The sequence below is a fragment of the Oryctolagus cuniculus genome, chromosome 18 (genome assembly GCF_051225735.1).
Source record: "Oryctolagus cuniculus isolate XC-2025 breed Fujian yellow rabbit chromosome 18, ASM5122573v1, whole genome shotgun sequence".
Lineage (NCBI taxonomy): Eukaryota > Metazoa > Chordata > Mammalia > Lagomorpha > Leporidae > Oryctolagus > Oryctolagus cuniculus.
The window spans coordinates 66,687,405-66,703,418 of NC_142884.1; the positions used below are offsets into that span (position 1 = coordinate 66,687,405).

Here is a 16,014-nt window from a genome sequence, read left to right on the forward strand (position 1 = left end):
ACAGGAGGTTACCAGCTACTCCTTACCACTATTTGCCCAGGCTTATAGTTGTAGGGATCAATACATATAACCAAATCATGACAAACTGCCATAGAAACCAAGTTAAGAAGCTCTGGATTAAGGAACACATGACTTCCACATAAAGGAAACCAATACGGAGCTAGAGTCAAACCAACCAATATACTGGGAGTACAGCTTACACCAAAGGGATTATTCTCTGCCAGAACCACAAGCATCTGAATGTGCTGCTTGCTCCTTTTTATTACTTACAGCTTCTTGGCCTTGCATCCGAACACGAAACAGCTTCACAGGACGGGACCCCAAGTACCTAGTGCGAGTGTCAGACAGATCTCCAGTGACAGGGTCCAGGACAGTTCTCAGCAGCACACCATTCTAATCAAAAGCAAAGGAATGAATGAGGGCAATTCACGATGGAAGCTTACCACCTGTGAGGAAAGCCCTTGATTAGCAATTAATAAATAAAGAGTACATGGAAAGAAATGACCTGGCAGTTTAAAAGATTCTAGTGATTAGATGTTACGCATTACCAAGTTACTCATTCATTCATTCACAGTTACAGAGCACATATAGGAAGTGAAAAATACTGGTGGTGCACTATATATATATTGCCATACATGTTAAACTTTATACATTCTAAAACAGATTCACAGTTAAAAATAACCAAGGAGGCCAGCGCTGTGGTGGAATGGGTAATTCCACTGCCTGTAGTGCTGGCATCCCATATGGGCACCAGTTCAAGCCCCAGATGCTCCACTTCTGATCCAGCTCTCTGCAATGGCCTGGAAAAGCAGTAGAAGATGGCTTAAGTCCTTGGGCCCCTGCATCCAAGGGAGACTTGTAAGAAGCTCCTAGCTCCTGGCTTTGGATTGGCCCAGCTTCAGCTGATGCGGCCATCTGGGGAACTAACCAGTGGATGGAAGATTTCTCTCTCTCTCTGTGCCTCTGCCTCTCTAATAAATAAATAAATCTTAAAAACAAAAACAAAAAATCAAGCCTGTTAACTCTTGTCTCCGAACAACATTTCCCCAAAGAAGAAATGACTAATTCAGGGCCAGCGCAAAAATGTTCCTGATGTATGAAACATCCTGTCCAAGAAAGATGATGGTCCCAAAAGGAACAAGCCCTTAAGAGAAATGACTAGGGACCGGCACTATAGCATACCAGGTAAAGCCACTACATGCAATGCTGGTATCCCATATGGGCACGAGTTTGTGTCCTGGGTGCACCACTTATAAACCAGCTCCCTACTGATGACCTGGGAAAAGCAGCAGAAGATGGCCTAAGTATTTGGGCCCCTGCTACCCACATGGGAGACCTGGATGAACTCCTGACTTGGCCTGGCCCAGCCCTGGCCATCGCGGACATCTGTGGAGTGAACCAGCAGATGCAAGACTTCTCTGTATTTCCCCCTAATTTTGACTTCAAATTGGAAAAAAAAAAAAAAAAAAAAAAAAAAAACCACACACACACACACACACACACACTAAAAAGAGAGAGAAATGACTTATGTGTGACTATGGCAAAAATGCCCCAGATTCATGTGGAACATCTTGTACAAGGCACAGAAACCTCAAAAAATAGTGGGGTCATATTAAAAAAAATAAAAGAACCAACTTCAAAGAACTCTAATTTTTCTAAAATGAGGCAATTTACCATCACCCTCCCACCAAGACTGTTTGAAGCAAAAACATACAAAAACCCAAGTTTACATTACTTAATTAACAAAAACCCACTTCAACGCTCCCCACTGAAGGGAGATTGCTAGGACCTTAACTCAAACCCTAAAGAGATGAACAAAGGGAAAAAAAGGATGCATTTATCTCTTTCTTGTGTGAACTATATTTAGGGTAACCGAAGAAATGAACTCTTTAAAGAGGTCTAGCTAGTTAAACATAAAAAGAAACAGAACAGGGGCTGGCGCAGTGGCCTAGTAGGTAAAGCAGCCACCAGCATTGCCAGCATCCCATATGGGCGCTGGTACTAGTCCCAGCTGCTCCACTTCTAATCCAGCCCTCTGCTATCACTTGAAAAAGCAGCAGAAGATGGCCCAAGTGCTTGGGCCCCTGCACCCATGTGGGAGACCTGGAAGAAGCTCCTGGCTCCTGGCCTCAGATGGGTTCGGCTCCAGCCACTGTGGCCATTTGGGGAGTAAACCAGTGGATGGAAGGCCTCTCTCTGCCTCTCTATAACTCTGCCTTTCAAATAAAATAATCTTAAGGAAAAAAAAAAAAAGGAACATCAAGATTTCCTAACCCCTAAAGAAATACTAAATCTAGGCAATGTGTACTATCAGCTGTCAAGAAAAATGTTGACAAGGAGCTCTGAAACAGGTAACGGATTCAAACATCAATCAAAGTAGGAAAACTTCTTTAAGTGATGCCAACATAGAATAAACAGCACTACCTAGAAAATACTATTGCCTCCCCTCCAATTCCAAATAATTAAATCTCATCAACTTCTTTGTCTATGTTATCCAATACAAAAGCCATCAAGCTACAGGTGGCCATTAAGTGTTGAGATAATTCTGTTAAATGTAAACTGTCAAATTTCAGTTTTCAAAGACCTATTATAAAAAAATAAGCAATTTTATATTGATTACATATTTAAACTGCAATAAAACATTAAAATTAATTTCATTTGTTCCTTTTTCTAGCTACAGAACTACAGAAAGGGGGCTGGCACTGTGGCACAGTGGGTTAAAGCCCTAGCCTAAAGCGCCGGCACCCAGTATGGGCGCCGGTTTTAGTCACGGCTGCTCCTCTTCTGATCCAGCTCTCTGTTTTGGCCTGGGAAAGCAGAAGAAGATGGCCCAAGTCCTTGGGCCCCTGCACCCACGTGGGAGACCCAGAGGAAGCTCCTGCCTCCTGATTTCGATCAGTGCAGCTCCAGCCATTGCGGCCATCTGGGGAGTGAACCAACGGATGGAAGACACCTCTCTCTCTCTCTCTCTGCCTCTCCTTCTCCTTCTGTGTAACTCTGATTTTCAAATAAATAAATCTGTAAAAAAAAAACTACAGAAAGTTTAAATTATACATGCAGCTCACCTTGTATTTCTTTCTTTCTTGTTTTTTTTTTTTTTTTTTTTTTTTTAAGGTTTATTTAATTGTCTGAAAGGCAGAGTTACAGATATCGTCCATCCATTGGTTCGCTCCCCAAATGGCTACAACAACTGGGGCTGAGCTGCGCCCAAGTCAGAAGCCAGGAACTCCATCAAGGTCTCCCACGACGGTGGCAGGGGCCCAAGTACCTGAGCCATCTCCTGCTGCGTTCCCATGCACAATAGCAGGGAGATGGATGGGAAGTATAAGAATTGGAACTTCAACTGGTACTCATATATGATGCCAACACTGTATCTAACTCCATCTGTGCCACAATGCCAGTCCCAAGCCTTGTATTTTTGTTTGTTTTGTTTTTTGACAGGCAGAGTGGACAGTGAGAGAGAGACAGAGAGAAAGGTCTTCCTTTGCCGTTGGTTCACCCTCCAATGGCCGCCACGGCTAGCATGCTGGCGGCTGGTGCATCGCGCTGATCTGAAGCCAGGAGTCAGGTGCTTCTCCTGGTCTCCCATGGGGTGCAGGGCCCAAGCACCTGGGCCATCCTCCACTGCACTCCCTGGCCACAGCAGAGAGCTGGCCTGGAAGAGGGGCAACCGGGACAGAATCCGGCGCCCCGACCGGGACTAGAACCTGGTGTGCCGGCGCCGCAGGTGGAAGACTAGCCTAGTGAGCCACGGCACCGGCTCCAAGCCTTGCATTTCTAATGGTCTAGATCTTTCTACTAGATTAAGGAAGCAGAGAATACTGCAATATTACATAAAAAGTGACTCTTTCAGTAGGCACCGTGGCTCACTTGGCTAATCCTCCACCTCTGGCACCGGCACCCCAGATTCTAGTCCCAGTTGCTCCTCTTCCACTCCAGCTTTCTGCTGTGGCCCGGGAAGACAGTGGAGGATGGCCCAAGTCCTTGGACCCTGCACCTGCATGGGAGACCAGGAAGAAGCACCTGGCTCCTGGCTTCGGATTGGCGCAGCGCGCCGGCCGTAGTGGCCACTTGGGGGATGAACCACGGAAGGAAGGCCTTTCTCTCTGATTCTCTCTAACTCTGCCTGTCCAAAAAAAAAAAAAAAAAAAAAAAAAAGACTCTCTCAAGGCAAAAGGTGGGAAATTCTACAAAACCAATAATCAGCATACAGCACAGTCCCAAGATGTCACTTGGGATGCCTGCATTCCAGATTGCAGTGACTGGGTTTGAGTCCTGACTCTGCTCCTAATTCCAATTTCCAGCTAATATGTGCTTAAAAGACAGCAGGTAATGGCACAAGTGCTTGAGTCCCTACTTTGTCACCCGGAAGGGAGAACCAAACTGAATTCTGAGCTTCCTGGCTGTTGTGGGCATTTGTGGAATGCATCAGAAGAGAATAGGATTTCTCTTTCTGCCTTTAAAAAAAAACAAAACAACCCCCAAACTAAAGATATACAAGGAAGAGATTTAAAAAGAACAGCAGAGGGGCCAGCGCTGTGGCATAGTTAAGCCTCTACCTGTGGCTCAGGCATCCCATGTGGGCTCCAGTTCAAGTTTTGGCTGCTTCACTTTTTTTTTTTTGACAGAGTAGACAGTGAGAAAGGTCTTCCTTTGCCGTTGGTTCACCCCTCAATGGCTGCCACACCGCGCTGATCCAAAGCCAGGACCCAGGTGCTTCTCCTGGTATCCCATGGGGTGCAGGGCCCAAGCACTTGAACCATCCCCCACTGCACTCCCGGGCCACAGCAGAGAGCTGGCTTGCAAGAGGGGCAACTGGGACAGAATCCACTGCCCCGACCGGGACTAGAACCCAGTGTGCCAGTGCCGCAGGCAGAGGATTAGCCTATTGAGCAGTGGCGCCAGCCAAGTCTGCTTTACTTTCAATTCAGCTCCCCGCTGGTAGCCTGGGAAAGCAGTGGAAGATGGCCTAAGTGCTTGGGCCCCTGTACCCATGGGATGAAACTCCTGACTACTGGTTTCATTCCAGTCCAATCCTGATCATTGCAGTCATTTGGGGAGTGAACCAGCAATTGGAAGACCTTTCTCCTTCTCTTTTTCCCTGACTTTCCCTTTAAAACTGTGTACATGGAGGCTCATTAGATTAATATCTTTAGTTTTATTTTTTTAAAGACTTTGTTTTCCATCCACTGGTTCACTCCTCAAGTGGCTGCAATGGCCAGAGCTGGGCCAACCCAAAGCCAGGAGCCAGGAACTTTTTCTGGGTCTCCTACATGGGTATAGGGGCCCAAGCACTTGGGCCATCCTCCACTGCTTTCCCAGGTCATAGCAAAGAGCTGGATTAGAAGAGGAGCTGCCAGGACTCAAACCAGCACTCATATGGGACGCCTGCACTGCAAGCAGAGGATTAACCTAGTACACCACAGCACTGGCTCCTAGTGTCTCTAATTTCTATGTTTGAGGATTTCTAGATTAGAAAGTAAAATTAAAAACCAGAAAGTACCTGGGCTAGATAAAATTGCTGAGTAAATAAGCATTAAGGAAAATAAAAAACGCTATCAAAAACCTCGACTCTGATCATTAGGTTTCTGCTGTTCTTTGGCAAGAAGAGCTCAGGCTAGTTTGACAACAGGGAACACGTATAGGTCCTTACTAACGCAGCCAATTGTGATCTGTGAGGTAATTCATTTCAAGAGCTGACTACTATGGGACTCACAGGTGACCTTGAGAATGCAATGGCTTCGTAGCAACTGCAAAGCGCTGTCAGATGTGAACGCTCTACAAATACTTTTTCTCTCTCCAAATATTCCTCAGGTTTCATTTGTTCTAATTAAAGAGCTGAGAAAAGTGGAATGGAGAGCAATGCCATTCATTTTCCTACACTGAGTCTCTGATACCAAGTGCACAAAAATGCCTGTGTAGGACAATGGAGTACAAGGAACCTACAGACAGGCTGATACCAACAATGTGAGTTTCTGGATTTCTTACCTGTAGCCCAATATTCAAGTATAGGAATCCAATAGAGCCCCTCTCACCCAGCTCATCCTGCTTCTCCGTTCCCCCCATTTCCACAATACACAAGGACTCAGGCTGGGCTGGGAGAGCCTGCATGCTCAGAGGTTGCAAACAGTCCTGGGGCGGGAAGGGAGAGAAAATCATAAAAATCACAATAAATGATCAATTTTAGAAAGACATCCCTAAGAGGAATCTAATTCTAGGACTGAAGTACTCTAGTGGGCAGAGAAAACCCCAAGACTGATTTCTAAGGGGGGGGACATCTGGGCATAAGCTTTGAGAGTAACATGCCTTATTATGTTAAAACATACAATGGAAGAGTAAATAAGCAAAGGACACCTCCCTCAAAGCCATCAAAAGCCCTGGAGCAAGTCAATTGCTCCTATGCAAACACAGAGGGATAAAACATACCCAACTCAGCCCGAGATCCTATATCCAGAGGGGAAAGCAACTGTTTGGTTTCTTTAAGCTTCTTTGCTGATTTTTAAAAAACTACACAGGGAAACCAAAGCTTATGCCAAAGAAATATCTCATAGTCTCAGTTGAGCATCCTCAAACCACAGCGGAGGATGCCTGGGCTATGTTGCAATGGTAACCAATAGACATAGCAACATAGACTGTGGAGCCCAGTCCTGCTAATCTCAAGAGACACCATGCACAGGCCAGGTACTCGGGTTAAACCAGAAGATCCTTGAATACAAGGGCATCACTCACCGAGGGGTCCAGGGAGATAATTCGGACAGTATTGTCTACCAGTCCCACAGCCAGGAAACGAGACCGCTGTTCTCCAGGAGGCACATTGGCCAGACTCATGCACACCACATCTGCTGACATCTCTTTCCGTTCTGTGTACTCATTCAGCTGTCCTGACTAGAGAAAGGAAAGGTCACAAAGTACAGGGCGAAAGAAATACCCTAATTCACCCACAAACCCTACACCCAGGAGACAGGAAGGGAAGCAGACTGTTTAAGGTTTCTTTCAGCTTTCTTTCATTACTCTAAATAGAGACATCCAAGAATTTCCCAACCCAAGAGCCAAAGATTGAACTTCATAAGCTAACCATAAACAAAATTACTTTCTCCCACTGACAAGACAATCAAGAGACCTTTGACAAGTTCAATGTACCACAAATTTTCTAAGCAAACCAGCTGTCAAGAAACAAAAACTGCTCATTCATGAGAAAACCTTGAGTGAAAGGAATTCATATGTGATAAACACAAAGCTGTAACAAACACTAAGACTATGAAAACTGGCTATGTTGGAGATTTCCTAAGAGCAAAAAAAAAAAAAAAAAAAAAAAAAAAAAAGAGAGAGAGAGACAGAGTTATCTACCATCCTTCCATATTAGAAGAGCAAAGGAACAACTCAGACACAAATTCAGATTGCAGACACAAATCTATGCCAAACTTCAGTTGGAAAAGTAGAGTGCGAACTGCATTAAGACAACTGTCTCATTGCTAAGAAGATATTTCTAATTCTAATTAGAATTAGGTATCACCTTATTCTTTCCTCTTTTCTATAAAAATGCCTGGTTTGCTAATGGACACTTTCACTCCTCAATACTTTTTGTGAATATAATATAGATGCCTGGACTACAACTCCCACAGTGGATGATAAAAATAACATACAGGATCCATCTCAAAATAGACCAGCTCTCCTCCTGTCAGGGCAATCACCACTTGTCGCTGGTTCACCGCACACTTCACAATTGTCTTCTTTCCAGGAGTCTTCCACTCGTTGACTCTCTTGTCTGCCCGTATGTGCCGAATGCCATCTGGGTACACCTAGAGGCAAAAACACTCATCACTGACAACAACCTGCAACACCTATCAGATCTGATACCCCATCCTTACCCAAAGGAGATGTTAAGACATTGAATGTGAAGCCCATGAAGAGTAAACTACAAAAGCACCAAGGAAGGTGGTGGAAGATGCCAAGAGCCTGGCACCCACCACATAAGGGGCCCAGATATAGTTCCAGGTTCCTGGCTTTGGCCTGGACCAGCACCAACCATTGCAGCCATTTGGGGAGTAAACCAGCATATGGAAAATTTCTCTAACTCTGTTTCAAAAAAGAAAGGAAGATGAAAAATAATGTATTAGAAAAAAAACTATTGGGGCTAGTGCTGTGGTGCAGTAGGTTGATTCTCCACCTCCAGCACCAGCATCCCATATGAGCACTGGTTCTAATCCCAGCTGCTCCTCTTTCAATCCAGCTCTCTGCTATAACCTGGAAAAGCAGTTCAATTTGGCACAAGCCTTGGGCCCCTGCACCTACGTGGGAGACCTGAAAGAAGTTCCTAGTTTCAGGTCGGCCCATCTCTGACTGCTGCAGCTGTTTTGAGGAATGAATCAGCGGATGAAAGACTTTTTCTGTCTCTCCCTTTCACTATCTGTAACTCTACCACTCAAATAAATAAAATCTTAAAAAAAAAAGAGAACAGTTTCTTTAAAAAAAAAAAAAAACCCTCTTTGATAAAAATGAAAGCATTTATGGTATGTGTCAGTAACATAGAAATGGCAGAAAGGATGTCATGCACCAAAATTCTAAAACTGGATTATTATTATTTTTTTTTGACAGGCAGAGTGGACAGTGAGAGAGAGAGAGAGACAAAGGTCTTCCTTTGCCGTTGGTTCACCCTCCAATGGCCGCTGCGGCCGGCGCACCGCATTGATCCGATGGCAGGAGCCAGGTGCTTCTCCTGGTCTCCCATGGGGTGCAGGGCCCAAGCACTTGGGCCATCCTCCACTGCACTCCGTGGCCACAGCAGAGAGCTGGCCTGGAAGAGGGGCAAACGGGACAGAATCCAGCGCCCCGACCGGGACTAGAACCTGGTGTGCCAGCGCTGCAGGCAGGCGGAGGATTAGCTTATTGAGCTGCGGTGCCAGCCAAAAAGCTGAATTATTTAAAATCTGAAAGAACTGGGGTCGGCGCTGTGGCGTAGTAGTTTACGCATCCACTTGCAGCACTGACATCCCATATGGGCAAGAGCTCAAGTCCCAGCTGATCTTTTTCTGATCAGGCTCTCTGCTTATGGCCTGGGAAAGCAATAAAGAAGGGCCAAGTGCTTGGGCCTCTGCACCTGCACAGGAGACCCTGAGGCAGCTCTGGGCCTCCTGGCTCTAGGCTTGGGATTGGCCCAGATCTGGGCACTGCAGCCATTTGGGGAGCGAACAGTAGATGGAAGATCTCTCTCTCTCTCCCTTTCTTTGTCTGTAACTCTGCCAATGAAGTAAATAAATTAAAAAAAAAAAAAAAAAAAAAAGATTTATTTATTTATTTGAAAGCCAGAGTTACACAGAGAGGAGAGGAAGAGAGAGGTCTTCCATCCGCCTGGTTTACTCCCGAATTGGCCGCAATGGCCAGAGCTGTGCCGATCTGAAACCAGAAGCCAGGAGATTCTGGCCCATGCAGGTGCAGGGGCACAAGGACATGGGCCATCTCCTACTGCATTCCCAGGCCACAGCAGAGAGCTGGACCTGAAGTGGAGCAGCTGGGACTTGAATTGGCGCCAATATGGGATGCCAACACTGCAGGTGGTGGCTTTTACCCACTATGCCACAGCACCAGGCCCAAATAAATCAATCTTTAAATAAAATAAAATAAAATAAAATAAGGGCCGGTGATGGGGTGCAGTGGTTTAAAGCCCTAGCTTGCAGTGCCAGCATCCCACACGGGCACTGCTTTGAGTCTCTGCTGCTCCACTTCGGATCCAGCTCTCTGCTTTGGCCTAGTAAAGCAAGAGTGCTGGCTCCTGGCTTTGGATCAGCTCAGTTCTGGACACTGAAGTCATTCGGGAAGTGAACCAGCGAATGGAAAATCTTTTTCTCTCTCTCTCTCTGGCTCTACTTCCCTCTGTAACACTTTCAAATAAATAAAATGAATCTTTTAAAACAAAATCTGAAAGAACTAATTCTTAGGCCAGTTCTCTATGTTAACAAAGGTGAGAGTGAAGAGAGACAGGAACACAGCAGCCTATAGCCAATGAAGGCAAAGAAAGGACAACACAAGCTAAGTAGGAAGTAAGCCCTGAGACTCCTCACCTGCACCAGGGCATCATCTCCCAGTAAGGAGCAGGACAAGGTTGGGGTGGTGCCCAGAAATCCCGAATCAGTCACTTCTTCCACAGTCTCTCCAATGGATAGCACAAGAGTGGCATTCACGAAAGACACAATGATGTAAGCATCAAACTCATCTGAAAAAGCAAAGAAAAAATTTGGTCAGCTAACAACTCATTAGGATTAAAAGCCAAATGAGATACTAACAGCTCTCTCTTCAGAAATTTTCCAAGGTACTTCTCTGTGTAGTCACCACACACCACAGAACACAGCATGATTCTGAAGATATGGACAGTCATACCAGCCTACAAAGATACTTGCTTCCTCTGATGCCTAAGGACACTTAAGAACATATGAAAACTAGTATTCTGATACATTTGCTGGAGAAACAAGAAAGGACAAAGCAAGGGAATCAGAAGAAGGAAGATATTTTGAACACTACGATATTTATATATATAGAAAAAGTGAATTAGAACTTGTTTATTATGCAAATTGCCAATAATAACCCATAAAGAAGATACTCATTAAAACTAGGAAGGAACCCTAATTACTTTATTTTTTTTTTAAGATTTATACATTTATTTGGAAGTCAAGAGTTACACAGAGAGAGAGAGAGAGAGAGAAATGTCTTCCATCTGCTGGTTCACTCCCCAACTGGCTCTGATGACCAGGAGCTACACCAATCTGAAGCCAGGAGCTTCTTCCGGGTCTCCCACATGGGTCCAGGAGCCCAAGAACTTCGGCCATTCTCTACTGCTTTCCCAGGCCATAGCAGAGCTGGATCAGAAGTGGAACAGCCAGGACTCAAACTGGTGCCTACAGGGATGCCAGCACTGCAGGCAGAGGCTTTACCTGTTACACCACAGCGTCAGCCCACTTCTTTAAGCTTACATAGAGGGCTAGCAATGTGGCATAAAGGGTAAAATCACTGCCCACAATACCAGCATCTGTATAGGCACTGGTTCACATTATGGCTGCTCCACTTCCAATCCAGCTCCCTGCTAATAGACTGAGAAAAGCAGAAGACACTCCAAGCATGTTAGGGTCCTTGCCACCAACAACACGGGAGACGCAGATGAAGTCCCTGGCTTCTGCCTGTGTCAGCCCTGGCCAATGCAGCCATCTGGGGAGTGAATCAGCACATGGAAGATTTCTCTCTGTAACTCTGATTTGCAAATAAACTAATTTTTTAAAGCAGTTAATACAGGAACACAATGAATAAAACATAGCTTAATCTTTGAAGTGACTAAGTCATTCTAGGGTTGGAAACTATTTCCAATGGGAATGATACTAAGAACACCAGACAAGGAGGAAGTGTGGAGCACCTGAGAGGGAGTTGTTTATGCTGTCAGTCCTTGACCTCTCTGACTTTTCACTATTTAAAAATACAACAATCCCATGGTCATGAACAATTCTACTAGGATTTGCTGTCTATAATGAAATGCAGTTGTATTAACAAACAATAATGAGCTTCCTAAAGTCAGGTGACCGGAGGTATACAGGTAATTCCATGTTTCTCCTGCAGATTCCATAGTTAAAGGCCATCTGTTTCCCATATATCCCACTCTAAAATAGCTTGTGTGTATGTCTCCCACAAGCAGCACAATGTTTAATATAAAAGCTTCACAAACAATGAATAAAGGCATTTTTATTTTTAAAGAGTTGAGATTTTCCTGCTTTATATCTGAATCTTTAATCTTCTCCCCCTTTTTAAGCCCCTTAATAAGAAGCCAGGTAAATAAGGGAGAAAATAACAAGAAAAGGTAATAAATTATAGTGGCAGGCCGGCGCCGCGGCTCACTAGGCTAATCCTCCGCCTTGCGGCACTGGCACACGGGGTTCTAGTCCCGGTCAGGGCACCGGATTCTGTCCCGGTTGCCCCTCTTCCAGGCCAGCTCTCTGCTGTGGCCAGGGAGTGCAGTGGAGGATGGCCCAAGTCCTTGGGCCCTGCACCCCATGGGAGACCAGGAGAAGCACCTGGCTCCTGGCTTCGGATCAGCGCAGTGCGCTGGCCGCAGCGCGCTGGCCGTGGCGGCCATTGGAGGGTGAACCAACGGCAAAAAGAAGACCTTTCTCTCTGTCTCTCTCTCACTGTCCACTCCACCTGTCAAATAAATAAATAAATAAATTATAGTGGCTAATCTCACTTATAGCAGTAGCAGCCACAGGATCTTTTGTGCCTGAACCCTTGTCAGAGTTCATTCAGTATCAACTCCTGATCCAAACCTCCAAAAAGACACTCTGGTACTGACAGCTCCAAATGAAGTCTAGGTGAACTAAAGTTGCTAGATTAGCTCAGCAGAATCAGTATTCTTCACAGGAGCTTAAGTTAAGATGCATCATTGGTGTCACCTCTAGCAGCATTCTTACTAGCAGGATATAAAAGCAATTTGGGGGGCTGGCACTGTGGCATAGCAGGTAAATTTGCCTCCAGCATTGCCAGCATTTCATATGGGCGCCGGTTCAAATCCCAGCTGCTCCACTTTTGATCCAGCTCTCTTTATGGCCTGGAAAGCAGAAGATGGCCCATGTCCTTGGGCCCCTGCACCCACATGAAAACCCCAGAAGAAGCTCTTGGCTTCTGGATCCGGATCAGTGCAGCTCCAGCCACTGCAGCCAATTGGGGAGTAAACCAGTGGATATAAGACCTCTCTCTGCCTCTCCTCTGTGTAACTCTGACTTTGAAATAAATAAATAAATCTTAAAAAAAAACAAAAAAAGCAATTTGGAAGGTTGTCATCAGTACTAATGATAAAAGTAATTTATGAAACTGCTTCACATACAGTTAAGTATTGTTTTGTGAAGCTTTTGTTTCAGTTAACAATGTAACTATATACTTTTGTGGCTGAAAACCTAGGATTAAAGATCTATCCCAATGAGTGAGGAATCCAGAGAGTAAAGAATTAAGGAATTAATGGACAAGATGTTTTGTGCTTAATTATTTTAACTGTGAAGACATACACATTCTTTGAGGACATCTTATAAAACAGCTTTGTAGACTTAAGCACTGCTCACTATCATGAGTAAGGACTTGGTTGTCCTTCAAATGCATGTCTGAATAACTCAAAACCAAAACCCAGGATCAGTGTTGCAGTACAGTGGGTTAAGCTGCCACCTGCAATGCCAGCTTTCTATAAGGGTGCTTGGTTCAAGTCCTAGCTGCTCCACTTCCAATCTTGGTCCTTGCTAACAAACCTAGAAAAGCAGGTGAAGATGGCTTGGGCCTCTACACTCACATAGGAAACCCAGAAGAAGCTTTCGGTTCAGCTTGGCCCAGCTTGGCCCAGCTTGGCTACTGTGGCCATGTGGGGAGTTAACTAGAGGATGAAAGATCGGTCTCCCCCAACTTCTGTAACTCTACCTTTCAAATAAATAAAATTAAAAAAACAAAATCCAGGGCTGGCACTGTGGCATAGCAGGTTTTAAAGCAGCCGCCTGCAGTGCTGGCATCCCATATGGGCACCATGTCAAGTCCCAGCTGCTTCACTTCTGATCCAGCTCTCTGCTATAGCCTGAGAGAGCAGTAGAAGATGGCACAAGCTCTTGGGCCCCCGCACCCACATGGGAGACCCAGAAAAGCTCTTGGCTTCTGACTTCAGACTGGCGCAGATCCAGCCACTAGGGCCATATGGGGAGTGAACCAGCGGATGGAAGACATCTCTCTCTTCTTCTCTTTGCAACTGCCTCTCAAGTAAATATTTAAAAAAAGAAAAAATCCAGCTCCACATGACACAAACTCAAAAGCTTTACTCTAATGCTCAGCTTTTGAACCAGAAATTGCTAATCTTCAAAAGTAACAAAAGTTGCTTTATTTTGTTATACAAACACCATATAATTTCCCAAAGCCCCAGACTGCTGATATATAAAAGATGGACTGAAATAAATTGGGCAAATCAATGAGTGATAAAGCAGCCACTCACGTCTGAAAACTGCTTTCCATCAAATTCGCTCAAATTATCAACCATCACTCTGTCAACAACACACTCTAAATTCTACTCTTTCCACCCTAGGAGATCATACGTTGAAAGTTGGATAAGAAAACCAAGCTTGAAATGAAGTCACTGACTTAAGAAGTATAAATACCCACAGTCTTTTCGTAGGGACTGCAAGTCTCAAGTTCTCAGAGGAGAAGCAACTAGGGCATGAGAAGTCATTGTTAGGCCACAGTTACTAGACTTCTATCTGAGCACTGCCATAGCAGTTTCCCTTAACCTCGGAGTTCAATAAGCAACTCATTCCAAAGGGTACAGTGAGCCACCATCCTGTACCTTATTCTCATTTCACATTCGGAAGACCTAGTGCTTATTGTGCCTTAGCACTTTCCTGAATATACTCAAGTGCTTTGTCTAGGTCCTTATCTTTCAGTCAGCACACCTGGAATGTACAACTCTAAAGGATAGTAGGAAACTAAGGTTTTCTGGCTACAGACTCTCTCAAGTTTAGTCAAAGATAACCTAGTCATATTTTCCAAGTTCTGTGGGACAAAATGGAGACACTGATTCTTGCCTCTGACCAGATGGATGTGCACCACAACAGCATCCAATTGCAAAGTTACCCTCTGAAAGATGCCCTTAGGGCAGCCTCAATATTTTGTCTAGGTCCCTCTCCCTGGATAACTCTAAGACCCCACAGTAGATCCTAGCAGTAGGTACACACCTGTGGTGATCAGCACCTTCACCAGCCACCTGTGGAAGAGAAAAAAAGGCTTGGTATTGGTAGTATGCATCACCAAGTACCAGCCAAGGTTAGTATTTGCCTAGAAGACTGCAGCACGGGTGGACAGAGGAATGTTCACTCATCAGTAACTTAGAATATCTGGAAAGAAAACGTACAAAAAGAAACTGGCCTGTTTTTGTGAATGATTTACCAGATAACGGTATCTAAGATTAAAATTTATCTGGATACAGTTCTTTCTTGGACTTTACTATTTAACAGAAAACTTTTCAGCTGTAGGTTCTGTCCTGTAGCATACTGCTTATCATCAAGTGAGCAAACATTTCTCTAAAGAGTCTGCCCTAATCCTCAAACACAGGACCATTCACTGTGCTCCAGCCCCTCCCAGCAACTGCTTGTGCCTTTTATCACACTAAAACAATAGTTTTGTATGCGTGTCTTTGTTTTTAGTAGGCAAGTACATTGACACAGAAGTTCTGTGTTTTTTACTCTGAGTCCACATGTATACTCAAATGACTATAGGATGGAGGTACAGAATTTATCCTGAAAATAACCAGCCAACACCCACAAAACCCTATAGCAATGTCTATCAAAATAAACATTACATTGGATTTCAGGAGACAGAATTTTGCGTCCCTATTATCTAGAGGTGTTATCTTGAAAGAGTCAACGCTTTATTTTCGTCCTTTTCATAAAAATGAGGGGTTAACTTCTGTAAACCTAAATCTGTTTTAAAACAAAAAGTTTATCTAAAAACGTTAAGAGGAAAAAAAAGGGCAAACTAGGTTATTTCAAAGCATGCTTCTAGTTTAAACCATCCAGGCAATGTTTCTAAAAGCAATAATCTATCAATAAGCTAGCAAGCCAAAAGTGAATACCAACACTGATCACCTTCTCTATGTCAACATTAAAACCAAATACCTAATAAGTATCTACTCAGCTAAAATGAAACTACCAATTTGCTATTCACTTTCCCCATCTTTCTACAGAACTTTTATGTCACTGATGCTTACAATGAAAACAAAATTCACAAAAATGTGCAATAATCTACTAATGGAAAGAGGTTTTCCTCCTACACATTTCCCAACACCCTTAAATTTGTTCCACACAACTAGAACATCCAAGTTTCAGGCAGAATCAAAGCTATTTTCTTGAAAAAGCTTTGTCTACCAGACAGGGTGATATTATTCACTAGGCACACATTCCTCAGGAACAAGTAAATTGAGTTCTAGGATCAGAAAAGACCTATAACCCCACAGTGAATCAA

The 16,014-nt window shown here is 44.3% G+C and overlaps 1 protein-coding gene across 5 annotated transcripts in view; it reads right to left on the reverse strand.

The window, feature by feature from the left end:
• The window catches only part of SF3B3 (splicing factor 3b subunit 3), a 61,701-nt gene that overhangs the window by 13,669 nt on the left and 32,018 nt on the right, over positions 1 to 16,014 (reverse strand). For all 5 annotated transcript variants that reach the window (XR_016225409.1, XM_051847265.3, XM_089320459.1 and 2 more), the window contains 5 exons: positions 10,059 to 10,210; positions 7,644 to 7,799; positions 6,730 to 6,885; positions 5,989 to 6,132; positions 271 to 393 (listed from right to left, as the gene is read on the reverse strand). Coding sequence is in view for 4 of the 5 variants with exons in the window: in XM_051847265.3 (XP_051703225.1) it covers positions 271 to 393; positions 5,989 to 6,132; positions 6,730 to 6,885; positions 7,644 to 7,799; positions 10,059 to 10,210 (731 nt within the window). In the remaining variant the exon portion in view is untranslated. The remainder of the gene's footprint in view (positions 1 to 270; positions 394 to 5,988; positions 6,133 to 6,729; positions 6,886 to 7,643; positions 7,800 to 10,058; positions 10,211 to 16,014) is intronic.